General features: G+C 42.9%; 1 protein-coding gene across 2 annotated transcripts in view; it reads left to right on the forward strand.

Annotated features, from left to right (window-relative positions):
* The window catches only part of STAT4 (signal transducer and activator of transcription 4), a 227,136-nt gene that overhangs the window by 159,615 nt on the left and 40,313 nt on the right, over positions 1-27,208 (forward strand). For both annotated transcript variants that reach the window (XM_030210264.1, XM_030210265.1), the window contains 2 exons: positions 15,113-15,196; positions 19,853-19,951. In XM_030210264.1, the coding sequence (XP_030066124.1) occupies positions 15,113-15,196; positions 19,853-19,951 (183 nt within the window). The remainder of the gene's footprint in view (positions 1-15,112; positions 15,197-19,852; positions 19,952-27,208) is intronic.

Genomic DNA, 27,208 nt, shown 5'->3' on the forward strand with positions numbered 1-27,208 from the left:
TCTCATCTCCCTCTTGGTGTCTCTTGATCTGTCCTCTGCTTTTGATCTGATTGACCACTCTTTGCTGCTGTCTAGTCTTATCTCTTTAGGACACTGAGATACAGTACTATTATGGTTCTCCTCATTTCTTGCTACACTCTCCTATGTTGTTTCTGTGCCCTCTTCTTCATCTCCTGTGATCCCCTTCCCCTATAGAGCCCCCAGGGTTCTATTTTTTCCCTGCTTCTATTTACCATTTTCCTGAGTCCGTTAGCCACCATTATCAAGAACCATAATGTGAAATGTTTTATTTATGTAGATGATAAGACAATATTCTCTTAATCTTCACCACATCCCCATTTTCCCCTGACTTGAGTCGTGTGCAATCATGCTCAACTACTGTTTCCCACAGGTTGTCTTCTCTCAAACTAGTCCTAAATCCTGCCAAAACAGTGTCTTGATGGATTACCGGTTCTCTTCCCAAGCCTTCCCTGATTCCTGATCTCTCTAATGCACATTGCCCTCCTGTAGACAGCTTTCAATACTTGGGTGCCAGTCTTGATTCTAAACTTTCCTTTGATAGTCATATTTTCCCTTACCCTCCAGCGTGCAATCCTCTCTCTCTCTCCATCACCTTTGTGCTGTTTCCAGAATTTTTACTTTTTCCTCATTACATACCCTTATTCATGCATTTGTGATTTCCCAACTAGATATTGTAATGCAGTTCTTTCTGGTCTTCTCACTTATCAAGTCTGCTGTCTCCAAACCCTCCAGAATACTGCTGTCCATTTTCTGTGTACGACTCATAGATCATACCCAGCCTCTTCTCTTCTGTGTTGTCTCCACCGGCTCCCCATAAAGTTCCAAGTCCAATTTAAAATACTCTGCATCACTCACAAGACACTTCACTCAGATTTACCTTCTTACCTGGCTTCCCCAATCATTCCCTATACCCCTTCCTGTTCCCTGGATTCTCAACACCTTACACTTCCCTCCCCTAAGCTGGATCACTATCCTGCTTATTTTCGAAGGAGAAGGGCGGCCATCTTCCAACACAAATCGGGAGAAGGCCAGCCTATTCCTAAGGCCGGCCAAATCGGTATAATCGAAAGCCGATTTAGGCCAGCTTCAGCTGCTTTCCGTCGCAGGGCCGGCCAGAGTTCAAGGGAGCGTGTCGGCAGGGTACCGAAGGCGGGACGGGGGCATGGTTAAGGGATGGCCAGCTTCAGCCGATAATGGAAAAAAGAAGGCCAGCTCTGGTGAGCATTTGGCCGGCTTTACTTGGTCCATTTATTTTTAGGACCAAGCCTCAAAAAAGTGCCCCAACTGACCAGATAACCAGTGGAGGGAATCAGGGATCACCTCCCAGTACTCCCCCAGTGGTCACCAACCCCCTCCCACCCCCCAAAAAAATTGAAAACATTTTTTTCCCAGCCTCTATATGCCAGCCTCAAATGTCATACCCAGCTCCATCACAGCACTATGCAGGTCCCTGGAGAAGTTTTTAGTGGGTACTTCAGGCAGGCGGACCCAGGCCTATCCACCTGTTACACTTGTGGTGGTAAATGGGAGCCCTCCAAAACCCACCAGAAACCCACTGTACCCACATGTAGGTGCCCCCCTTTACCCTTTAAGGGCTATGGTACTGTTGTACAGTTGTGGGTAGTGGGTTTGGGGGGGGGGTTGGGGGGCTCAGCACACAAGGTATGGGAGCTATGCACCTGGGATCAATTTGTGAAGTCCACTGCAGTGCCTCCTAGGGTGCCCGGTTGGTGCTGGCTCCAACGACCAAATGGCTTGCATTTGGCCGGGTTTGAGATGGCCGCCATTAGTTTCCATTATCGGTGAAAACCAATGGCGGCCATCTCTAACGCCGGCAATCTCTACGAGCGGCCCAAATATTGAGATTGGCCAGCCTCGACCGTATTATCGAAACAAAAGATGGCCAGCCATCTTGTTTCGATAATACGGTCGGGTACGCCGCTTTACGGGGCCGTCATTAGAAATGGCCGCCCTTATAGATGGGCGCCCCCATTCGATTATGCCCCTCCACGAGTCCACCCGCCATCCAGCCTTCTTTTTTATCACACCCAAGTTGTGGAATGACCTTCTGCCTTTCATAAGTTACTACTACTACTACTTATCATTTCTATAGCGCTACTAATCATAAGTTCTGAGCTCTCTTTCCCTCGATTCAAAGCGTTACTGAAGTCATACTATTTTTCCATAGCATTCAACGCCCTTTCTGGTGCTAGTGTTGCCTAAGATTCTGACTATGGCAGACAGGGATTATAAAACTCTGATTATGAATGTGGTGTTGTTTTACTTTATTTTACTTTGTAGACATGTATTGGTATGAATGATATCTCGGTTGACTGTTCTCTGTCTTTTTAACTTTGGCATTCTTTTCTTTGATAATTTTAGTATTTGTAAAACCGATGTAATCTTTTAATAGTAATGGTGGTATATGAAGTGGAAGGAACAATAAATATAAACATAAACTTGCTCTATCTTCAGCAGGTTTCTTTTATCCAGGGAGACTCCACTCTCTAATTTCTCAAAACACTCTCCTCTTGGTTACTGCTAACACTCCTCTGGCACAGGACATAGACTTCTAGCTCACCACTCATAGGTTGCATGTTCTGTCCCCCAGTGTAGTACCACACTTCCAACCAAACCCTTAGCATTCTTCAGGAAAAAGGTGGCAAAACAGTAAAATACTTTTCCTGTGGATAAAGGCCTTGTTCTGCACCCAGGAACCTACTGACTCATGAACCCTGTGCAGTGGCGTACCTACCTTATATGACACCGGGAGAGCACGTATACCCTATCCTCGGGCAACGCATACCCCCTTCCTCCAAACAAAGGGGTGCGTGGAGCAGACATACATCTGTCGGCTATGCCGGTCCCTTTCCCCTTCTGACTCCAATTTCCTGTTTATGTACATTTTAATTAACATTTATAACCTGCTCTGATCCCAGTCACACATTTTAGTTGGCATATAAGTTCTATATTAAATTAAATTATGTACACCATTTTTGTTTAAAAGTTAGCAAATAATCAAGAATAAACTTAAATATACATTTATAAAGATGTCCTTTGTATTATCTTATGGAATGATTTGTTCTATTATGTTTCCTTTGATTAATGCTGTTGTGATAATTCATTTTATGTATTTTCATTTCTTGGCTTGACCAGTTTGTCTGTCATTCTATTTCCAGTATTTTATTTTTGAGCTGATGTGTTTTCATTTAAAGCTGAATGTGAAGTGTTCTAATTTATGCATTCAGTTGTGAACCACGGGGAGTCTTTTTTTGGATAACAAGAACATTAGTGTAAACATATGAATAATATTCCACTGGAAATGTTTGTGCCTTTGATTTCCATTGGTATATGTTATTTATATCTGAAATTAGATCCGCATCAAAAGATCTTATTGCTTACTATTTAATAAATAATTTTCTTGCCAGGGCACCAGTTATTCTGTATGGCCACAGGATGGCAGTATAGTAGTTCTTTAAATAATAAGTGGAAATAAGGGTCAACAACCAAGTTGTTTGTGATTCCTTTTTATTGGACTAACGTGGAGGGGCATTTTTGAAATGACATCCAAATGGTGAACTAAATATTTACTGGAAAACATTTAAAAACGTAAGTCCATAGTGGAAGAAATAAATAAACGTATTCCGATGTTCAAAAAATACTCAAGAAGCACATATAGAAAGAGGACGATTTGCATTTGAGATGTCTCTGCCAATCGGAAATACACTAGGCAAAATGTGCAATAGCTGTACTGGTCCCCACGTTGAGGAAATGGCCACGACAATGGCAGCATGTTCCCTTCATGTGGCAAACATGCACATATACCTCCTGCACCCTGGAGGAACATTCCTCAATGTGCCTGGTCATGTCTCTGCACAGGGAGCCTAATTTTTTGGTGCCAAAGACAGAGCTCCTGGTCCTCCTGCGCCTCAGGCACAGTAGAGAAATTTTCAAACACCACCACCACCTCCCACCTCACGATGTCTCCATGAGGGCATGGAGATCCATTAGATGCAGCCTGGAAAGGTGAGTGTGAAGCAATGCCCCCAGGAACGTAGCACCACTCATGTGCAAGCATCATACATAGGCAAGTCACATACAGTGAGGCCCCTTTGTTGTTGCAATACATGTTATTGAAAGTTTCATAAGAAAGAATAAAAAAACATATGTGACATCATTGGGCTCCCTCCACTAACCCTTCAATGCAGGTACGAAAGACTGTACTTATCTGGATCCCAAGCATTGTAGAATTGTGCGGAATAAAATTTTTTTAATAAATAAATGCGCTACAGCCAGAGCCCAGACAGTGTCCCTCTGGGGAGTTCTAATTTAATATAATCTCATCTCAATGGGTCCAAAGCGGTGTACAATAAAAATTACTCCAATATACAATTAAATAATCATACTTGCAGAAACACAATCAATATTCCAATATACAATTAAATAATCATACTTGCAGAATCACAATATTTAAAATGGAATATTCTTGGAATAAAAATGTTTTCAAATTTTTACAAAATGGACCATAAAAAAACTTCCTGTCTTAGATCTAATGGCAATGAATTCCAATAATGAGTAACCTGATATGAATAAGAATGTTCATGATTAGCTTTGAAGTGATGTGTTTGACAGTTAGACATATAAGAAAATTACTATTCTTAATCCTTGATGTGTTGGAATTGGTGGAGTGATGCAGCAAATCATATAAATAAACAGAGCCCAAGCCAAACTACCAGAAATTCCAGAAAAATATTACTGCAGGGGGTTACCCAGTGGTAATCGGGCACACTGTGTGCTGCCCAGTTACCGCCAGGTTAGCGTGGAAGCCCTTACCACCACCTCAGTGGGTGGTGGTAAGTGCTTCTCTCGAAATGGCCGTGAGGTAAGTGCAAATGTATCGTATGGCCATTTCTTTTCTCTGACTTTTTACCCGCTGCGGTAAAAAGGGCCTCAGCATGCGGAAAAATGGCCATCGCCACTTGTGCAGGGCCCCTTTTACCGCAACTTACTAAAAGGTAGGGTTACCATATGGCTCCAGAAAAAGGAGGACGGATTGAGCCAGCCGGGTTTTACTTCCATTGCTTTCAATGGAAGTAATTGAGCCAGCCGGGTTTTACTTTCATTGCTTTCAATGGAAAGCAATGGAAGTAAATCCCGGCTGGCTCAATCCGTCCTCCTTTTTCTGGAGCCATATGGTAACCCTACTAAAAGGGCCCCTAAAGACCAGATGCATTAACATAAATAATTCTGGCCCTAACCGGCTGCCAATGCAACTCAATCAACAACTGCATCACTCTATCATATTTCCAATGTCCAAAAATCAACTTGGCAGCAATATTCTATAGCAGCTGTAATCATTGCAGTTGCTTCTGAGGCAAACCTATATAAACTAAATTATAATAATTCAGCTGCGACAGTGTTTACACTTAACAAGGATCTGGGGTTCCTAGCCCATTATAAACCATAAAGCTGTATGTCTCTGTTGATCACCCTTCCCTCACCTATCCACACCCATCCTGTTAGAATATCAATGATATGCTTTGATGTCCCCATGCATACCTCCTACCCACCCCCATCCTCCCACCCTGTCAGACTGTCATAGTAATGCTTGAATGTTTTCACTTATATACACTGTCAGCTAGCACATTTGCTTATTTCCGATCTGAGGAAGAAGGGCGACCTTCGAAAGCTAATCAAGAAATGTATTAAGTTATGTCCAATAAAAAGGGTATCATCTTATTTTCTTTTCCATGTTTTATTTTGTTTGATTTCTATTGAACACCTGTACCAACAAATCAAAATGTTTCTTATAAAAATAGGAACATACCTGTCTTAATTTTAAAAAGTACTCTCTTTACTACATTATTAATTTGTGGTACAAAAGAAAGAGTGGTATCAAAAATAATTCCCAACACCCTAGATGATTTCACCACAGGAAATAATTGGGATGAATCCACGGGTTTAGAAATAACTTGTCCCAAAAAAGACAGTGACGACTGAACAACAGGAATAGACTCAAGGACACTATTCAGAGCATTGCTGAACCACAAGATCTTTGTTTTGTCAGCATTTAATTTTAACATATTTGCAGATGCCCATGATCTTACATGAGTAATACATGTAGCAACAGCCTGATAAGTATGATCAGCATTATCTAATATTGGAAGCCAAACAAAGATATCATCTGCTTATGGCCCAACCAAGGTTAACTTACTCAAAGAACACGTGATAATATTAAAAAGAATAGGTGACAGGGGTTAACCCTGAGGCACCCCACATTCTGGTATCCAGGGGTGTGACTCAGCACCGTGTTTCAGAACTGAGTAGCTCCGATTGATCAAGAATTCCCTAAACCAGATGTAAACTGTACCCGTTAATCCCATAGCTGCTAGTCTGTCAAGAAGGACTGTATGGTCCACTCTGTCAAAAGCCCCAGAAATATCAAACTGTAATAAGATAGATTGAATGCCCTGACTCATGGATGTCCTAATTAAGAAACTGCAGACGGCCCAAAATACAGCGGCCAGATTAATTTATGGAAAGTCAAAATTTGAAAGTTCCGCGCCCCTCCGAGAGAAACTGCATTGGCTTCCTGTCAAAGATCGAATCACCTTTAAAATCTATTCTCTAGTTCACAAAATCCTATATGGCGAAGTTCCTAGCTTCATGATTGATCTCATCAACCTACTTCCCAGAAATACATTTAGACTCTCACGTTCATATCTAAACCTTCATTATCCAAACTGCAACTGCATAAAGTACAAATCTACGTATGCTACATCCTTCTCCTTCATCAGCACTCAGCTTTGGAACTCTTTGCTGAAAACCATAAAAACCATCACCAACCACCTAACCTTCAGGAAATCACTAAAGACCATGTTATTTGGAAATGCTTAGACCACGGTCTCTGCATGTGTCTCCACTGTTGGATGCGCATCATTCTAGGGACAATTTTGAACACATTCCCCTTCCCTCCTCTCTCCTGGTTTCCCTACTCCTTCCGTCTCTTCCTCTTCCTCCCCATTATCTCTTGTGTAGGTTTTTCTGCTATATTAGCTTCATTTTACTGTATTGGCGTCTGCCTCTGTGGTGCACTGTAAGCCACATTGAGCCTGACACTGTTTGGAAACTGTGGGGTACAAATGAGATAATAAATAAATAAATAGATAAATTTTAGCCAATAATACAGTAATTAAGGATTCCATACTATGATTGTTCCTAAATCCAAATTGGGAATCATTCAAAATTGAGAATTTATCCAAATAGTGAGATAACTAGACTCCAACAACAGCTTCCAATATCTTAGTGAACAATGGAATGCTAGCAACCGGTCTATAACTGGAGGGTACAGTCCTAGCCAATTCTTTGGATTTCAATAAAGGAGTAAGTAGAATTTGCTCTGGCAATTTTGGGAAGTTGCCCTGTTCTAAAATAAGATTAATCAGGGTGCACATCTGAAGCAGAATACAAGAATTTACATAAGAAATAAGAAGGGCAAAGGTCTAACACACTATCAGGCTTATTTTCGAAAGAGAAGGGCGCCCATCTTTCGACACAAATCAGGAGATGGGCATCCTTCTCTCAGGGTCGCCTAAATAGGCATTATCGAAAGCCGATTTTGGGCGTCCCCAACTGTTTCCTGTTGCGGGGACAACCAAAGTTCCCAGGGGCATGTCGGAGGCGTAGCGAAGGCGGGACTGGGGCGTGCCTAACAGATGGGCGTCCTCGAGCAATAATGGAAAAAAGGGCATCCCTGATGAGCACTTGGCTGACTTTACTTGGTCCATTTTTTGTTACGACCAAGCCTCAAAAAGGTGCCCAAACTGACCAGATGACCAACGGAGGAACATTTTGGACGTCCTCAACTGCCCGTTGCAGGGACGGAGGCATAGCGAAGGCGCCTAACACCTGGATGTCCTTCACCCATACTCAAAAAAAGACGTCCCTGATGAGCACTTGGACGTTTTCACCTGGACTTGTGTTTTTTTTAAGGTTCTAGACGGCTATTATACACGCAGCTTGTCTGCGTGTACGAAGCTGTCTTTGGAATGCACAGAGCAGCCACGCATAACGCTTGGCTGCTCTGCACTGGCTTCCCCTCCTTAGGAAGGAAATCATGTGCAAATGAGCTAACAGTGAGCAGCTCATTTGCATGCGATTTCCTTCATGCATGCCCGTTCCTTTCCGAATCGCTAAGGGATCGGTAAAGGAAGGGCTTTTTCCATTCAGTTAGTGCATCAGTTAGTCCACTTTAGTGCCCCCTAGGGTGCCCGGTTGGTGTCCTGGCATGTCAGGGGGACCAGTGCACTATGAATGCCGGTTCCTCCCACAACCAAATGAGTTGGATTTGGTTGTTTTTGAGATGGGTGTCCTCAGTTTCCATTATCGCCGAAAACCGGGGACGACCATCTCTAAGGTCGACCATCTCAACATTTATGTCGACCATCTCTAAGGTCGACCTAAATGTTGAGATTTGGGCGTACCCAACCGTATTATCGAAACGAAAGATGGACACCCATCTTGTTTCGATAATACATGTTTCCCCGCCCCTTTGCGGGGACGTCCTGCGAGGACGCTCTCAGGAAAACTTGGGCGCCCCGTTCGATTATGCCCCTCCACACTTCTGGGAAAACTTTCTTAACAAAAATGATATTTCCTTACAAGTCACAGGTTCAAAAGCATTCCAGCATTGATCTACAGATATACCCCTAACCAAGTGTTCTTTAAAGATACTCTCATTGGATACAACAGGACATTGCTTCAAATCCTCTCTAATTTTTTAAGAAAAAAGTCTGCCAGTGATTGAACATTGGGTTCTTCAACATGGGTAGCAGAACTAAGTTCAGGGAGGGATAACTTGTTAACTGTTTGAAAAAGTACTTTAGATAACAATGGGTTTGACTCTATCACCTTAGCATAATACTCTTTTTTTTGCTGTTGAAACCATAGATTTATATTGTTTGACCTCAACTTTCCATAAACATTTAATATTTTCATCCTTATTTTTCCACCATGACCTCTCAAGCCGGCGAGACTCAGCTTTCTGCTTTAAAAGAGTATCATCATACCAAAGTGCTGATTTCCTAGCAACATTTTTAATATTTTTCAATGGAGCCAATTTCATTTAGCACATCTCCAGCTGAACTATTCCAATGAGATAGCATGTCAGACATAACAGACTTTCAGCTTGGAGTCTTTCAGATAACAGTTGCCAAAAACTTTCCTCATTTCCAATTTTAGGCTGAGAGCATTCTGTAGACATAAAAATATTCAAATTAAAAGACAATATAAAATGATCCAACCATAATATCGAATTCCAACTGACATCAGATATAAGATAAGATGGATTACAGACAACTGTGTCAAGAGAATGCCCCTTTATATGAGTTTGAACTGGAAACTATTTCAGTAATTGAACAGAATGTAGATGTTCCCTAAAATATGCCACATCTAAATCCTCAAAACTTTCCAAGTGTAGATGGGTCCACTAATTTAAGAATCCTAGTAAACTCTGAACAATAATAGTTCAAAATTTCCTCAAATACATGTTGTACCTTAGACCAAAGACCCGGTGGTCTATAAACAAGAATAAAAAACCCTATCTTATTAGAAGTATTCTAATAAGATAGGGTGTTATCTACCAGTTGTTACACAGCTAACTCTAATCCTTCCATAAAATATTCCTTAAGCAATTTTAAATTTAAAAAAAGACTTAAGATAACAGCCAAACCACCTCCCTTCCTACCTACACTATATTGATGTAAAACACTGTACCCAGGTGGACAAATCAAGGATAAAACAGGTCTATCTAATTCTTGCAACCATGTCTCAGTAATAAAAACAAAACCCGGGTCTGAATCTTGAATAAGCTCTCTCACCAGGAGCGATTTATTATTTAATGACCTTGCATTGAAATATGTGCAAGGTGCAGGTGTTAAGCCTGGTGATCCAAGATCATCTTTAATGAACTCCAGGGTACGCAGATTATGATAGTTATGGGTGGATTTAATTGAAAAATCATTTCTATGTCTAGTTGGGAGAGGTGGTCAGCTGAACTGAACAATGCCAATCTCCCAATATGTAGCTACAGCAACCTGGACATGAGAAGACTAAGCAGTTCAGAGAAACAGCATTCCTACAGATCTCCTCATGTGCCCAGGGGGTTCTGAATATGACATATGTGCAATCGATAATGCCAGTGATTGAAGGGAAACAGTCTGTGGTGTAGAACTGAGCCTTATTGTTCTGGAGGGTCTGGGTGGTAGTGGGGAAGGTAATATAGTGTAAGGTGTGGGTGAGGAAGGTGTTGAGGAACTGGGCAAGACAGTTGGAGATGGTGGGCTGGGTGAGGCCTGCATTGACTGCTAGCACTGACTGAAAAGTGCCAGTGGTGAGAAAGTCGAGGGAGGCAGTAACCTTAAGGTGTACTGGAACTGGATTATTCCTTCGTGTCCTGGCCTGGAGGGGTTGTAGCTGCTGACAGAAGTACTGTACAGCAGCCCTGTCAAAGCAGTAGCTAGTAAGGCACTGTAGGTCAGTGATGTCTATGAAGTGGGTTTTGAGCCCAAATACTCTGGGATAGAGATATCTCCTCCTGGTCCTCCCTTCCAAACTCTCATCCATATCCATCAGCCACAATAGCATTCAAAGCATCCATGATTGATGTGCAGGTATCCCACCTCTGCAGGTGCAACCTTCTAAGCCCAGTAACACCACTGCACCCAATGAGACCCAGCACCAACAAACAGTCCTCAAACAACAGCAATACAAGGCACAGTGACAAACTGGGAGCGGACAATGAGGGACAGAAGACAAGCAGGTAGGGAGTTTGAATGGGAGGTGTGGGGGTTTGGGGACAGTGAGGGTTTGGTGGGGGAAGGGGCAAGATACAGAGCAAGGGATGGGTGTGGCATGGGGGACTAGCAGATGTGGGCAAGGACTTGGGGAAGTGAGACACAGAGGATGCAAGGCAGGAATGTGAGGGTCAAAAGGTTCAGACTGAAGCCAATAAACAAAGGGAACAGGCCACTCAGCAACTCTTCACTCTTTTTCACAAGCCAGCAAAATGTCCACCTCTCCCCTCTCCAACTCAGCAAAATCACAAATAGGTCCAAAAACAAGTTTGGTCTTAAAGCAGGTCTAAATCGGATGGCGGATCCAAGATAGCCGACAGATCAGAAGCAGGGTTAGTTGCTCTCTAGACAACGCGAATAAATTTCCTCATACCTGTTTTTGAATATCTAGAAGGGCATGCTGAAGAGAAAAGGGAAACCGAGGGGACCTCCTCTCCCCCGGACAATCACTGCTTTCCTGGCGTCTACTCCTGCGGGCGTATCTGCTGCCAGTGCGAGGGAAAGCACAGGCTTGGAGAGCGATATTTCGCTCAGCCCGCTAGGCCCAACTACTCCTCCATTCCCACAAGCCAGTGGGGCACTAGTTCTGGAGAGCAAAATCAGAACGCCACTGAAGGGGAGGCAGGCTCCGCTTGAAAGAACGGCAATGGGAGAGAAGATGGAAGGACTCCAGCCATTTCGAGCCCCAGCAGCTGACGCGGATCAGCAAGCAGAGATTTCGCTGTTTGTTGAGGCGATCCAACCGCTAATGAGACCGGCCGAAATATCGCTGGAGGCGATATGGACTGCTCTGCAGAACCTTCACAAGGTCTGTGTATCTTTTATTACAGTATCACTCAATAATTCCACTCAAATAAAAGATATGAAAAGCAAGATGGAACTTCTTTCAGCTAAACAATTGAAAAACGATCAGGAAATGTCTAAAATGCAAGAAACTCAATCGCAAATGCTGGGAGAAAAACTTTTGATCTCTAGGAAAATTGAAAATTTAGAAAATAACATGAGAAATCTAAATCTTCGAATACTCAATTTTCCAGTTTGTGATTTGATTTCACCGAGAGAGATGTTCTTTAGACTATTGAAAGAACAATTAAAATATTCTGAACAGATGTTACCTCCACTACAAAAAGTGTTTTATTTGCCAACAAAAGTTGCACAGTCAACTCAGCAGGAACCTCTCTCAAAAGAAGAAATACCAGCTTTGAAATTTTCTGCTTTCCTGGAGCAATCCAGGGAAGAGATAAAACAGAGATCAACATTGCTTTTGACATTTGTATTTCTGCAAGACAAGGAAGCCTTGCTGAAAACCTATTTTCAGAAAGTTAACATAGATTTTCTTGGTGGAAAAATCTCGATTTTCCCTGATATATCTAAATGGACACAACAACGGAGAAAGAAATTTCTAGAAATGAAGACAGAAGTGCTTTCTTAACAAGCCCGTTTTCAATTACGTTTCCCCTGTAATTGCTTAGTAATATTTAAAGATCAGAAGTATGTATTCTATGATGATAAACAACTGCGTGATTTTCTTAAAGCCCGGAAGGGAACTGGACAAGTCCATACACCTTAGAGGGATTATAGTCAATGAGTAAAGCCTTAAATGTAACTAGATATTATTTCCTTTTTTATGCCAATTCCCTTTGGTTATCAAAATCTTGGATCCCACTATGTGGACTAAAAAATGACACCAAATGATATATTTCTTTATAATGATTTTCTGTGTTATTCATTTGGATTAATGGTTGTTATATCTTAAAAGATTGTATGTCTTGATAATTATTGCAAATTATAAATAAATAATAAAAAAAGCAGGTCTAAATCATGATGCTTTTCTTTTTGGCACAAGGAAATCGTTTTGCTATCTGTTATTGCAAAAAAAAAAGTGAATCACGTATCACCACCTAACTCATGCCCCCAACACGCCCTGGAAACACCTACTCTCAAAATTTTATTCTTTCGGCAAATATCAGACTTAAACCTTTTTTCAAAAATTTTTTTGATTATATGGTTTAAATGTTTTTGTGTGAGAAACATGTCCATCTGCCCCGTATGCCATTTTTTGCCCAATTTTTTCTTTTGAAAATGAGCCCCAAAATGTATCTATGACAAGCTTTCATGAATTATTTTCACTTCATCAGGTCATTGGAGAAGCAATATAGTTATACTGGTTTAAATAATGCAAACTCATCCAGGTTTTAGGCACTGTTCATGTCTGCATATGTTAGTACAGCTCAGTGAAAAGGGTGGGGCATGGACAGAGGCAGAGGTGTAGCCACGGTTGAGCCTGGGCCCCTCCACTTTTTCCTCAGTCCTATCCAGCAGCCAGGCTCACCATTCCTGCAGCTGGTAGGGATCCCCAAGCCCTGCCAGTTGAAGACACGTAGAACCCACCCTGAGTCAGAAAAGCGTGGCAGTCAACACCAGCACTGTGAGCCACTGGCGCTGGCACCATGAGCACGCTCATATCTCATGGAGAGCACTGAGCATGCTCGCAGTTCTGACATCAGTGTATCTAAGTCAGGGGTCTCCAATCTTGGTTCTCAAGGTCTGCAATCCAGTTGGATTATCAGGATTTCTCCTATGAATATACATGAGATCTATTTGCATGCACTGCCTCCATTGTATCCAAATAGATGTCACGCATATTTATTGGGGAAACCCTGAAAACCTGAACTGGCAGGGGCCAAGGTTGGACACTCCTGCTCTGTTGCCTCACTTTTCTGGCTTAGGGTGGACTCTGCATGTCTTCAGCTGGCAAGGCCTGGAGATCCCTACCAGCTATGGTATGCTTAATTTTAATTTTGGTGGGGGATCATGAGGGGGGGAGGAAGAGGAAATGGGGTGCCTACTATAGGTCCCCTCTCCAAATTTGTTTCTGCATACGTCACTGGACAGAAATGATGAGCCAGCAACTCTTTACAGTTCAAAGGCACTATATCTGATAATGGGTGAGAAAACCAATATCTCGATTGCAACTTGCCTCTGTGGGCTGTACTAATATATGCAGACAACCTAAAACCTAGATAAATTTGTATCATTTAAGCCCAGTGTAACTGCACTAACCTGATAAAAGCTTGTCAAATAAGCATTTTTAGTCTCCTGCCTGGTTTAAAACACTGAATGGATCAGGAGGGGATAGATATGGACACTTAACTGGACAGTTCTGTCGAATATCCCCTCTGACCACTACGGCACTGTCCAGGCAATGTCAGCGTGGTCCAGGGTGGAATCTGGGCAGAACCAGGAGTTATGCAAGCACCAGCATTATTCAGTGCTGATATCCGCAAAGCTAACCAGGCAAGTAAGAGCACACCCACATAACTTCTGGGTACTGCTGCTGACCCGGGTATTCATTGCTGGTGCCTGGATATGTCCTGGCACTGAATATCTGGGTCTAAATTAGCCAATGGCAGTCAGCATTTATAAAACAAACAGCAAGACAGTGAACGATTACTCATCCGATGTAGAGCGTGCACTGGCATAAAGTGAGATTTCAGGAGGTGATGTTTTTCTTAGATCATGTGGGATTAGTGTCCAGTTCTTTGTGTTAATTTTATGTTCCAGTGATAGGAGATCCAGGTTATAGTTTTGCACCCAAGCTCTGCTCATAGTGCCAATAGAGGCTGGAGTCACTGCAGAACCACTGGGGGGGGGGGGGGGGGGGGGATGAGAACAGGGAATCCTACCATCATAAACCAAGACACATAGAAAGGACTGAGGATGAACATGTACTCTAAGTAAGGGTGCGGTATCCAGAGGGAGCATAATCAGGGAAAACCCCTGGAAGCCTGGAAGCCTATCTATCTCCTACCTTACCCTCCTCTCTCTATCACCTGTCTCTACCTACCTACCCATCCATCCTTCTATTATGCTATATTTAATTTCCTATTTTACATAACAAAATTCTGTGTTACCTATTACTATGTAAGCCGCATTGAGCCTGCTTTTAATGGGAAAGTGCGGGATACAAATATAATAAATAAGTAAATAAATAAATAGATGGGAATGTGTACAGTTGGGCTAGGTTCCAACTGGGCTGCAAAATTATATGCAGAGGAAATGAGTCAGGTCAACAAACAAATTAAAAAAAGGGGAGAAGGGGCATTGGTAAAACAAAATTAAAAACACTCTGAACAACTTGTGTGGTGGAAATGGAGAATCTGCTTCTGTCTTCTATTTTTTTGCCCTCTTACTTTCCTGGATCATATTCCATCTAATTTATGTCTCTGTTGCCACAGGGGTCTCATATGGTGACTGAAGAGCTTCATTCTATTACCTTTGAAACCTGCTTCAGCCTGTATGGACTGACCATCGATCTGGAAGTAAGTGTATTTTGTTCCTGGGAGAAATAGAAAACTTGGAATAATATCAGCAGCTCTGCTTGAATAATGTGTACATACAGGGGTTAAGCTGATAACAGGCTGCCTGATTTGTGCGGCAGATGTTCCTATACATTATATTGGTTTTCAAAGGGAAATGACTTTTGCTCTGAAAATACCCCCCCACCCCCGAAAGTGCATGCCTGCTTTCTTTCACACTTGCATAAATCCAAACCCTACCCCAATCCCGCCTCCACAAATGCCTCCATTCAGGTTGGATACACTTCAAGGAAATGGGAATGAAAAGCCTCCAAGAAGGCATTATTTAGTTAGTTAGGGGTCCTTTTATTAAGGTGCGCTAACAGATTTAGTGCGTAGTAAATGATAAGGCACCCATAGAAATATAATGGGCATCTTATCATTTAGCGTGCACTAAATCCATTAGCGCACCTTAGTAAAAGGACATTTAGTTAGTTATTGCATACCATCTCTTGGAATATATCCAGTGAAATGATTTACAATTTTAGGTTCAGCAGGTTTAAAATATCACCTACTCAAAATAAAAGTATTTAAAATTAAAAGAATGCCCCAGGGAGAGAGGAAGGGAGGAAAGCAACTGACTAAAGGAATGATGCCAAAATGGAAGACAGTAAGGGAAGCAGAAGATTAAGATGGCATTTGGAAGGAGATGCAAATATGCTAGGATCCTCTACCTGCTAGGGGAGACTGATAATTCGGAGCTGATCGAGACAGTAATAAGACTAAATCTGATGATAATAAGATTGGGCTGATCTGGTCCAAATTGAACTGAATTGAAATATTTTGGGAATAAGTTATACATGTTTGTGGTGGAGGGGCAAAGGGGAAGATAAGTGTTAGTAAAATGGAGGGCTGGAGGGTGGCCTATTGGGCCAGGGCTCATTTCTTTTGGAGACCTACAGGATGGATGAACCAGGCCTCTGGCATAATGGGGAGGCGGAATGGGAGGAGGGGGAAGGGGTTGTGAAATGATGGGAGGATTGGGGAGGGATAAGGAAATTACTGCATAGCAAATGAGGTATGACGGAGAGGTAGGTACTAGATAAGGGCTGTGATTGGTAAGGGGCGACAGAACGGATGAGTGTGAGGTGTTTGGATGTGATGGAAGTAAGGTTTAATGTCAAAGATTTAAATTCACCCTGAAAGCCTCAGCTAATTTTCAAAGGAAAACATACCTAGGGAATGGGATTCATCCAGGAGACCCAACAGCTGGAAAAGCATGAGCATTATATGAAACATAAGTGCTACCCCTTGCTTTGCTTGCATCTAACAACATGGGGAGAAAGATGAATAGGGTTGAATTTTTGTTATCCAAGGACCGAACATGTCAGGTACATGAAATTAAGAGAGACAACATTTATTATGATTAAAGTCACTCTCCAGGGTTTTTCTCTCTCAGCAAGTTGGTGCTCTGTTGTTGGGTACTAGCATTCAGCCAGCACTGATTAAAACCCCTGTTGTTACTCTTGAGGCTAATTGGACTACATTGGTTCTTTTGGAAGCCTTAGTGTCAAGGAATTCCTTGGATCTTGCTGTAATTGTTAACAGGAATAACATGTATAGAATGTACGTTTGGGAAGCTTGCCAGGTGCACTTGGCCTGGATTGGCCGCTGTCTTGGATAGGATGCTGGACTCGATGGACCCTTGGTCTTTTCCCAGTGTGGCATTACTTATGTACTTATATACTTAAGTTGGAAGTGGATAAATCTCAACAGGAGGAGAGAGTTGGAGTTTTAGCTGGGAAAGTGGAAGAAGTGGAGAAGTGCCTTAAACAACAAGTGGGCTTGGTTCAGGATAGATTTATCTCTAATCAGAGGAATGAGATTTTAGAGAATAAATGAGGAATCTCAATCTGAGATTTGTGAACGTTCCCAAGGTGCCTCTCGAATTATCAAGAGGCACCTTGAAAAGGTGTTTTATGGATATCTTGAAGATTCCTCATGATCTAATACCTCCTGTTGCTAGTTGTTATTTTTTTTGCCAGGAAATGAGGTTATGAAAGAGTTAATATCTCTGAAGACAGTCTGGATGTTTGAGCCAGCCAGGAGAGATCTGGGGATGAAGACACTAACTAAGCCACTCTACTAGTAGCTTTTGATTTGAGCAGGACAAAGATAGGATATTTACTCTGTACTGTCATTATCATACTGTAATGTTTCTAGGTCAGAAATTGTGAGCTTTCCCTGATTTGTGTAGAATTGCACAGGACAGGCGTAAAAACTTTCTTGCTGCTGCCCAAGAAGCACATAACTTGGGTATGCAGTTTTTTTCTCCAGTTTTCCTGTAAATGTATTGTTATCTGTGAAAATAATAAATATATCTTTTTTAATGTACCAGAATTTCAGAAGTTTGATGAAAGTAAAAAGAGGTCTATACACATAGATTTAGAGCAAGGGAAGCCTTAACTGTTCCCGGGGGGGGGGGGGGAGGACGGGGAATTGCAAGTTATTTGGATTGGGTTTGTTGGTAGAGTTGGAGGGAACCAGGCTTTTTTCAGGAATTTTGATTTAAGTATACTTTTATAAATCTCCTTTTTTTTTCTTTGGAAGTCTCTTCCATCAATTTCAGTTCTTAGTGGGCAATTCTATGTTTTATTTGCATATGTATTAGAGTGTCTTTTTTTAGATTTTCTTTTGTTTCTTTTGCCATTCAAATTCTGTATTGTGATTTGATTTGAAAATATTTAATGAATATCAAGTTTTAAAAAACTAAAATAAAACCAAAACAACAACAACAGAGATGTACTCCACTAGTGCTCTGTTTTGCACATTTCAATCTACATGTGCCTGCTGCTGTTTCCGATACCTAGATCTATATGTCCCTGCTGCTATTTCTCAGGAATACAGAGCATTATGAAGGTGCCATTTTAACTTTGAACCTTACTTAAAACTTGTAAAAAAAAAAAAAAACTGCCACAAGTGTAAAGCATTTTCATATTGATGTGCACAGGGCCGGCCGTTGCCCAAAAAAAAAAAAAAACTGTCGCTCACTTGCAAAATCTTGCACCTGAACTTGAGGCAGGCATGCTCTTCAAGTTACATGAGAATACAACCAGATTGCTATTTATGCTTCAGTTTGGGGCTAGCTCCTCAGTCAGGGTGAGTTTCAGAGCTTGAAACAGCATTCAAATTAAAGAGAACCTGAAATTTTAAAAGTGCTAAAAATAAGTTTTAAAAGTATTTGCCTTAAATCTAATTGCAGAATTCAGGTGCTGGGAGTCTGTACTTGGTTGTCATATGCTCAGATTTGTTTAAATCATATGCAAATTAGTCCAGTGTTTTTCACTAAACATTCCCATGAGTGTCTGTATGTTAATCTGCATTCAAATAGACCTTTCTGATTGGATGATCAGCTTCTGTTAAGAAATCTGCCCGGGAAGTGAACAGAGTGAGAGCTGTCCTTTGCCAAGAGAGACATCCAGCTGTGACTTCCTGTGTTTGTTGACTGAAGTTATAAAAGAGTGCCTGATTGTGGTAAATGAGAAAATATAAGTGAAAAGAGATTGGTGGCGATTGAAGTTTCTCTAGTGAGAAAAGGATCTGAATATTTCAGGATTACTTGAAGTTTATGAAGAATAGAAAAGGGTGAATTTCAGTTTAAGAGTGTTTAAATCCTATAAGCTATATAAAGGCTAGGTAGATTTAAGTGACTGTAAGCAAGGAAACCTTAATATTTGATCTGAAATAAATATTTGATCTGAGATAGTTGATCAGAGATAAATGTTTGATCTGAATTATATCCTTTGGTGCAAAGGAGATTAGAATGCAATAGAGTATTTCTTTCTGTTTACCAGTACAGTCAAATAATTCCATTCCACTTAAATAATTTTTTGTTATATATATGAGGGAGTAGTATCTGGATTTATTGTAAATCAAATTGATTCCATTCACAGGAATTCATATTCACCTTCATGCATTCATCCGATATTATCTTTTAAGGATGAAGTTTTATTTTATGTTCACTCTGTCTCTTGTGAGCTGAGCACAGTTAGTTTCCTCGGCTGGCACGACTACATATTAGAGGTATTTTGATACTGTGTGAAGTTTTACCACAGACGGGTGACATATATAAAACATTCTCCTTGGATAGGATGTGATATGTGAAAATACATTTTGCTTTAATGAAATTGCTAAACTTTAGAGTCAGAGACTTATCAATGAGGGATACATACAGTGCTATTTTTTCCTGAGGTCCGGCTTACTTGTCTGCTCTCTTCTGTTCCTGCTCTGCTGGACAGGGGGGGGGGGGGGGGCGCCAACCGTTAGTCTGCAGGGGGGCACCAGAGACCCTAGGCACGGCCCTGGATGTACATTAGGTTTTCTCCATTTCTGTAAAATATGAATGGTATCTCTAGCATAACAGGGATAAACCAGAACTTCATAAGACACAGTCATACACTATCTTCTTTTCCCCTCACAATGAACTTCTTAAAGGCTTTCAGAATTAGGCATATGGTAAGGAGGTTGAAACTGGGTGACATTTAAAAGCTGTATGGATGAATGGTAAATGTTCCAATAGACTGTAGTTTGTTATGGTATATAAGAGGTAAAAGCATGCCATTATAATTGAGTAAACAGGGCTCGCAATAATTAGTTCTGGAATGTTCCTTCTTGTTCTAGACCAGCTCTTTGCCAGTTGTGATGATCTCCAATGTCAGTCAGCTACCAAATGCTTGGGCTTCCATCATTTGGTATAACCTCTCCACAAATGATACTCAGGTAAGTCTTCATATTTCATCTAACTTAAAGATCAACTTTCATCTATGTCTATTAGACAGCTGCATTCAGTGAGACCTTTATTTTCACTATATGATTTGAAGATACTTGTTTTTGTTTATATTGAGTCAAATTGATTATTTTAATTCTTTAAATTATGGATTAATTCATTCAGCCACCCAGAAGTTACAACTGATACAAAATACAGTGGCTAAATTATTAACAGGAAAGGGTAGATTTGATCATGATACACTGACTTTAAAAACCATTTCATGGCATTCCATTTCATGGTTTCATCTAGTATTTGTTTTAAGATGTTATCTTTAATATACTTCAAGCTTATTTCACGGGTAATCCTCCATATCTTTTGAATCTTTTTATTCCTTCCCACTCATACTTTCCAACTCAATCACAATTTTTAAACCAGTTAGTAATCCCACCCCCATCAAAAGATCACTTGGATACAACCAGATTACAGTCATTTCTTGCTATGGGCCTATTGAATGGAATGCTCTCCCACCATCATTACGAACTGAGAATAACCAACTATGGGCCCTGTTTACTAAGCAGCGCTAAGGGCGTGCTAAACGCTAAAGACACCCATAGGAATATATGGGTGTTTCTCGTGTTTAGCGCTCGCTAATTTTAGGCAAGCGCTAAAAATGCTAGCATCTTAGTAAACAGGGTCCTGTGTTTTAAAGTCTCTTTAAAAACTCATTTGTTTTTGAAGGCATTTGGAGAAACTTGATTTGTTGGGGTGTGATACTGGTGGACTCAGCTGACCTTGGTGTCTCTGACTTTCTATGTATCTCCTTTTGTTTTTCTTTGATATTTTGTTAGCATTTTTCTCTTTCTACTATTCTATAATTATACATGAATGTAAACCGCTTTCTTTTTCCTTACTGGATGTAAGGTGGTATAAATCTCAAATAAACTAAACCAAACTTCCATAATCTACCTGTTCTGCAGATGCATTAACCAGTGGCGTAGCCAAGGGTGGGCCTGGGTGGGCCCAGGCCCACCCACTTTGGGCTCAGGCCCACCCAGTAGCAGAATGCCTATGATTTGGCTAGCAGGGATCCCCAAGCCCCACTAGCCGAAAACTCCCAACAACTGTCCCTCCTGCATACCAGCCTTCCTTCTGATGTATTCCCGCCTATGTGGAAACAGGAAATTGCATCAGAGGGAAGACTGTGGGGCCAACATGAGCAGTGTGTATTAGTTGCTGCTCACTGCCGGTGAAAATCTGCTATTTAAAAGGTATACGGGGTGGGGAGGAAGTGACGTCACGGAGTCGAATGGCCGCCTGAGTCCTTAGCTCCGTGCTTCCCTGCTCTTAATTTGCTTTAATAGCGGAACCTTGGTCTTGATCCTGTCCTGGAACGGCTCCTGGAGAACAGCAGTGACTCAGGGAACAAGATGAGTAAAATATCTGCGTCCCAGACGCGTGAGGGAGAGCGGAGCTCGACGAGACAGTCAACGAAGAATCGATCGAGACACGTGTCACCGGCCCCGGATCACTCATCAGGATCCGAGTCGGCTGTGTCGAGTGCTGGGGTGCGGAGGGCTTCTCCGAAAGCGTCCCTGACTAAAGAACTGGCTAAATGCTTGAAGGAAATCAGGGTAGAGATTGCGGCGTCCAAACAAGAAATTCTTGAACACGTGGACGCCATCAGTATTGACCTCCGCGAACTGGGGGGTAGAGTTGAAACTCTGGAGGAGCGGATGGATGAAAATGCTGAAAGAACGGAGGAAGCGGAGACCCGTTTTGTGCAGCTGAAGGATCAGACAGAGGAACTCCAATATAAAATTGATGACTTGGAAAATCGCGGAAGGCGACAAAATCTCAGATTTCGGGGGGTTCCTGAAAATGGAAACATGGAAGATGTGCCTGCAATTGTGAAATCCCTGTGCGAGACAATCATGGGAGAATCCATGGAGCCTGCTATTATTTTGTTTGATCGGGCTCATCGGGCGCTTGGTAAGCCTAAAGACAACAGACCCAGAGACATAATTGTAAAGTTTACGTCTTATGCGATTAAAGAAAAGGTATGGCTGAAAGCGCGCCAAACTCCATCTGTGGAATACAAGGAGGAGCGAGTGTACGTGTACCAGGACCTATCATTATTTACCTTGGCGCAGAGGCGTGTGATGAGACCTGCGCTGGAAATCCTGAGGAAGGAGAAGATCCCCTATAGGTGGATTTTCCCCTTTGCGCTGAGCCTTGAGTTTAAGGGAAAGCAACATCGCTTCCGAAAGATTGCGGAGGTATGGAAGTTTCTGCAGGAGGCAGGTTTGACAACAATGGCGAGCCCCGGGGGAGACCTGGCGCCCTCTACTCGAGAAAAATTGCAGCAGTGGAAGAGAGTCTCCCAGAAAACTAAAAAGCAAGGCCTCAAGACGTGATTTTGACTGAGATTATGTTTGATATCCTTTGGTTCTTGATATATACTACTGGGGTGACAATCTACTCCTTTGAGTATGTGTGTTTATCTGTTCTTTGTTATTGGAACTTAGTGGAGCCTGTTCTAAAGTGTAAAAGGTTTGAGTTTTGAAGATTGACGGGAGAGACTGGGTGGAAATATTTTTTTTAAAAAAAGGGGCGGGGGGGTACTGGGCTGTGCCGGGGACTCGGGGGGGTCTGTTGGATCTCCTGTAGGGCACTTCAGAGGGGATGTTCCCAGTTCGGGCCCTGGGTCCCGGATTGGTGGGGGTTATGTTTGGGAAGGATGTTTGGGAGTTGGGGGGAGGGAAGGGGGGATGGGGAGATAGGGGGGGGAAGGGTACGGGGAATAACTGGGGTCTTACCGATAACTCTGTCAGAAGATTAACTTTGTTGCAACCAACTGAGGAGGCTCTAAAAGGGAGTGTGCACTGTGAGCAAGGTAATGGTAATAGGAAATATACTTACATGTAGATATGAGTGCTGATTTGAAAGTAATATCATATAATGTCAGGGGGCTAAACATGCCTCAGAAAAGACAGAGGTTTTACAGAGAATTGCAGAGGCTTAAACCACACGTGGTCCTACTTCAGGAAACACATTTGAGACGTAAATATGAACGACTCCTATCCTGTCCGGGCTTTACTGGGGCGTACTTTGCCTCTGCGGAGAGCTCCAAAAAAAGAGGGGTGGCGATATTGCTGCATTCTTCTGTGGCGGCGCAGGTTGAACAGGTCAGAAGGGACCCGGGAGGGCGCTACATATTTATACAAATGACAGTGGATCAGGTGGCCTTAACAGTGGCTTCGATCTATGCCCCAAACAGTGGTCAGGCAGAATTCTTTGTGAGGGTCCGGAACACCCTGGCAACATTTGTTAAGGGGTCCCTGATATTGGGAGGGGATTTCAACGCGGTGATGAATATTAGCCAAGACCGCTCGGGAGTTCCCAGGGCGGACGACAATAAAGTATCGCAGGCGTTGGCATCCATGGCTGCTTCCCTGGGCACGCTGGACTTGTGGAGACTGACACACAGGACGGATAGGGACTACACGTTTTACTCCCCAGTTCATAAGACACACTCGCGCATTGACTACATTTTCCTGGACGCAAACCTAGTAGAGAGGGGACCAGAGGCTGGCATTGAAAGTGTGACACTATCAGATCACGCTCCAGTATGGGTTTCCCTCCCTACCATCAGGGCGGAATTGAAGGAAAAGAGATGGGTGTTAAATACTAGCCTACTACAGGAAGGGGAGGTGGTGGATGGGTATAGGACTATGCTCAAGGAGTACCTTGAATTTAACATTGGCAAAGGAACTGGGATGCCCATAGTATGGGATGCTATGAAGGCAGTGTCTAGGGGATATTTCCTACAATTAGCTAGCAGGCGCGCTAAGATACGTAGGGCGCAGATAGCAGCGTGCTTGGAGAAAATCCATCACCTAGAGGAGCAACATAAGAAAAATAGGTCACCGCAAGCTTGGCAGGAGTTAAAGAGGGAGAGGCTGCTTTTAGATTCTATATACTCAGAGCAACTTAGTCTGATGCAAGCAAAATACAAGGTGGGAACATATGAGTTCGCGAACAAAGCTGGACGTCTCCTTGCCATTAAGCTACGTAGGCAAAAAGTAGATCGTATGATCAAGCAGGTTCGTAATGGAAAGGGAGAGATGTTGGGAAAATCTGAACAAATACGTGAATGTTTTGGGAAATTCTACCAGAAACTATACGCAAAGGAGATTAACCCCACCCCAGAGGAAATTGGGCAATATTTAGAGGGAGGTGACCTTTCCTCTTTAACTAGTCAGCAAAGGGCATTGTTGGATGCACCAGTAACTCCTATAGAAATTCAGAAGGCTATTAGTGGCATGCCCTCTTACAAATCACCTGGGTTGGATGGGCTCCCTAGTGAATTCTATAGGCGGTTTGCGCCCGAACTGGCGCCACTGCTTGCAGATCTGTTTAACCAGGTGGGAGTGGGGGGGACGTTGCCTCCATCTATGATGGAGGCTTGGATTGCAGTCATTCCCAAGCCAGGTAAGGATCCTACTGAATGTGGGTCTTATAGACCAATATCGGTCTTAAATGCTGACGTAAAAATTTTAGCTAAAGTGTTGGCAACTCGCCTGGCGCCTTTGCTTCCGGTCCTGATACATCCAGACCAGGTGGGCTTTGTGTCCCATCGTAAGTCGATGGACAATATTAGACGTACGCTAGACCTTATGTACCTTGCTAAGAAAAATCAAAAGCCACTCTGTCTGCTTAGCCTGGACGCTGAAAAAGCTTTTGACAGGGTCCATTGGTCCTACATGTATCGGGTACTGGAGGTCATGGGATTTGGGATGACTTTTCGGAGCTGGATACAGGCGTTTTATTACACCCCACGAGCATGTGTACGGGTCAACGACAGTAACTCGGAGTTATTTCCACTCCATAGAGGCACCCGACAGGGTTGCCCTTTATCCCCCCTCTTATTCGCAATGGTCATGGAACCTTTTGCCTCTCGGATACGTCTGGACCCGGAGTTGTCGGGGGCTTGGGTGGAGGGTAGAATGCACAAAATGGCCCTTTTTGCGGACGATGTTCTGCTGTATGTGACCCGCCCACTCACCACGTTTCCTAGACTCAATTGTATTATAGATGAGTATGCAGCGGACTCGGGATTCAAGGTGAACATGACAAAGTCCGAAGCTCTAAATGTAACGCTCCCTGAAGAGCTGGTGGGGACATTAAAAGAGTCGCACTCCTTTAAGTGGGCTAATTGTCATATTACTTATTTGGGAGTGAAACTGACCCCCAAACTTTCAGACTTATTCCAGGCTAATTACAAAGACCTGGTTCGAGACATTGCAGTTGACCTGGAGAGATGGGGGGAATTAGGGGTCTCTTGGTTCGGCAGAATTGCCATAATTAAAATGAATATTCTACCGCGCCTGTTATATTTATTTCAGGTGCTGCCTGTGATGATGCCCAGGCGATTTATAGTTTCCATACAGGACCGTATAGTGAGGTTCGTCTGGGCGGGTAAGCGACCCAGGCTCTCGCGCGCTCTCCTTTATCAGAGTAGGAGGAGGGGTGGGCTTGGTGTCCCTAATCTTCTCTGGTACTATAGGGCGGCACAGGGAAAAGCTGCGGTCGAATGGTTTCAAGATTACCCAGATAGACAATGGGTACAGCTTGAACAGTACTCTATAGGCACAGTACCACTAGCAGCGCTTATGTGGCTTCCGCGGATGTTCCGGGAGATGGACGAAGAGTCCTGTCCGTCAGTTGGAGTTACATTGCATTACTGGGATAGTTTGTTCCCCAATCGCCAGTGTGTCCTATCGAGGCTATCTCCAATAGCATACAATCCTCTCTTCCTGCCAGGGAAAGTAGAAGGGGTCTTCACTAGGTGGTACAAGGAGGGGATCAAAACCTGGGGTCAAGTATTTGAACATGGCTCTTTGATATCATTAGAAGAGCTGCAGGCAAGGTACCCGGGTATGCGGGTGGATGACTTTGGGTACACTCAATTGTCTCATTTCTTTAGAACAAAGGCAGTTAGATCAGTCATGCAAAGGGACAATCTACCACTGGAAGATATTTGTGAAAAACTTCAAACTTCCCGAGGATTGATTGGCTGTCTGTATAGAAGTGTGGGTGCCCAGGTCCAGAGCTATAGTCGTCATAGGAAAAGTTGGAACACGGAGCTGGGTGTCAACTTCGGGGAGACGGAATGGGGGAAGATAGAAAGGGCGGTGGCGAAGGTGTCCACTCACGTGCTGTCACAGGAGAATGCAGTGAAGGTCTTGTACCGTTGGTATCTAACCCCTGACAGATTGCAGAAGATTTACCCGTCCTCGTCGGGACTGTGTTGGAGGGGATGTGGGAATCGGGGAACAATGGGCCACGTGTGGTGGAATTGCCTTAAAGCCAGAGCCTACTGGAAAGCGATACATAGTAGAATGCAGACCTGGGTGGGATGCAGAATTCAGTGGGCCCCTGAGATTTTTCTCTTCTCTGTAAGGACGGAGGGCCTAAATTCTTATCAGCAGGACCTGGTGCGTCATGCTGTTGGGGCAGCGAGAGTGGTACTTGCATCTCAATGGAAACAGAGGGGAGTCCCTTCTGTGACAAGGTGGTGCAATAAACTACGGTATGTGTGCCAGATGGAGCGACTCCGAGCGGAGCGAACACATCAGATAAGTAAATGGCACTTGACTTGGAACTCTTTTCTTGAAGCTACTAAAAGTGGAATGGAGTAGCAGCAGCAGTGACTGTAAAGACGTGGGAATTGAGAGCTTCCTTGAGGACTGGTTGGAAGGGGTAATTGGGGGGGGAAATTAAAAAAAAAAAATAACGAAGTTTAAGGAGAAGTAAATCTGGTGGATTTTAGAATTGCAATGTGCGAGACTCTGTTGCTTTGTTTGATATTATACTTTTGTACAAATGCACTGTAGTTCTGATTTCAGAGTTCACTGTATTTTCTTATTGTTTAATAAAGACTTCATTTAAATTAAAAAAAAAAAAAAAGGTATACGGGGTAGGGGGATATTTGAGAGACTATATGGCATGCAGGCAAGAAAGTGAGAGACCAAATCACTTGTGGGACAGGGCGGAATTCTTCTGCCCATCCATCTTGGGCCCAGGCCCACCCAAATGTGGGTGTCTGGCTATACCCCTGGCATTAACAAACTTCCTGTTTCAATTCTTACATGTGTAGGGGAAACCACACTGGTTTGGTAGACTCTTGAGGCAGGTGCTTTAGTGCCGAAACACTGCAGCTGTGTCGAGTCGTTTGGTACTTTTCAATAAAGATCTGGAATTGTACG

This window comes from Microcaecilia unicolor, chromosome 7 (genome assembly GCF_901765095.1).
Source record: "Microcaecilia unicolor chromosome 7, aMicUni1.1, whole genome shotgun sequence".
NCBI lineage: Eukaryota > Metazoa > Chordata > Amphibia > Gymnophiona > Siphonopidae > Microcaecilia > Microcaecilia unicolor.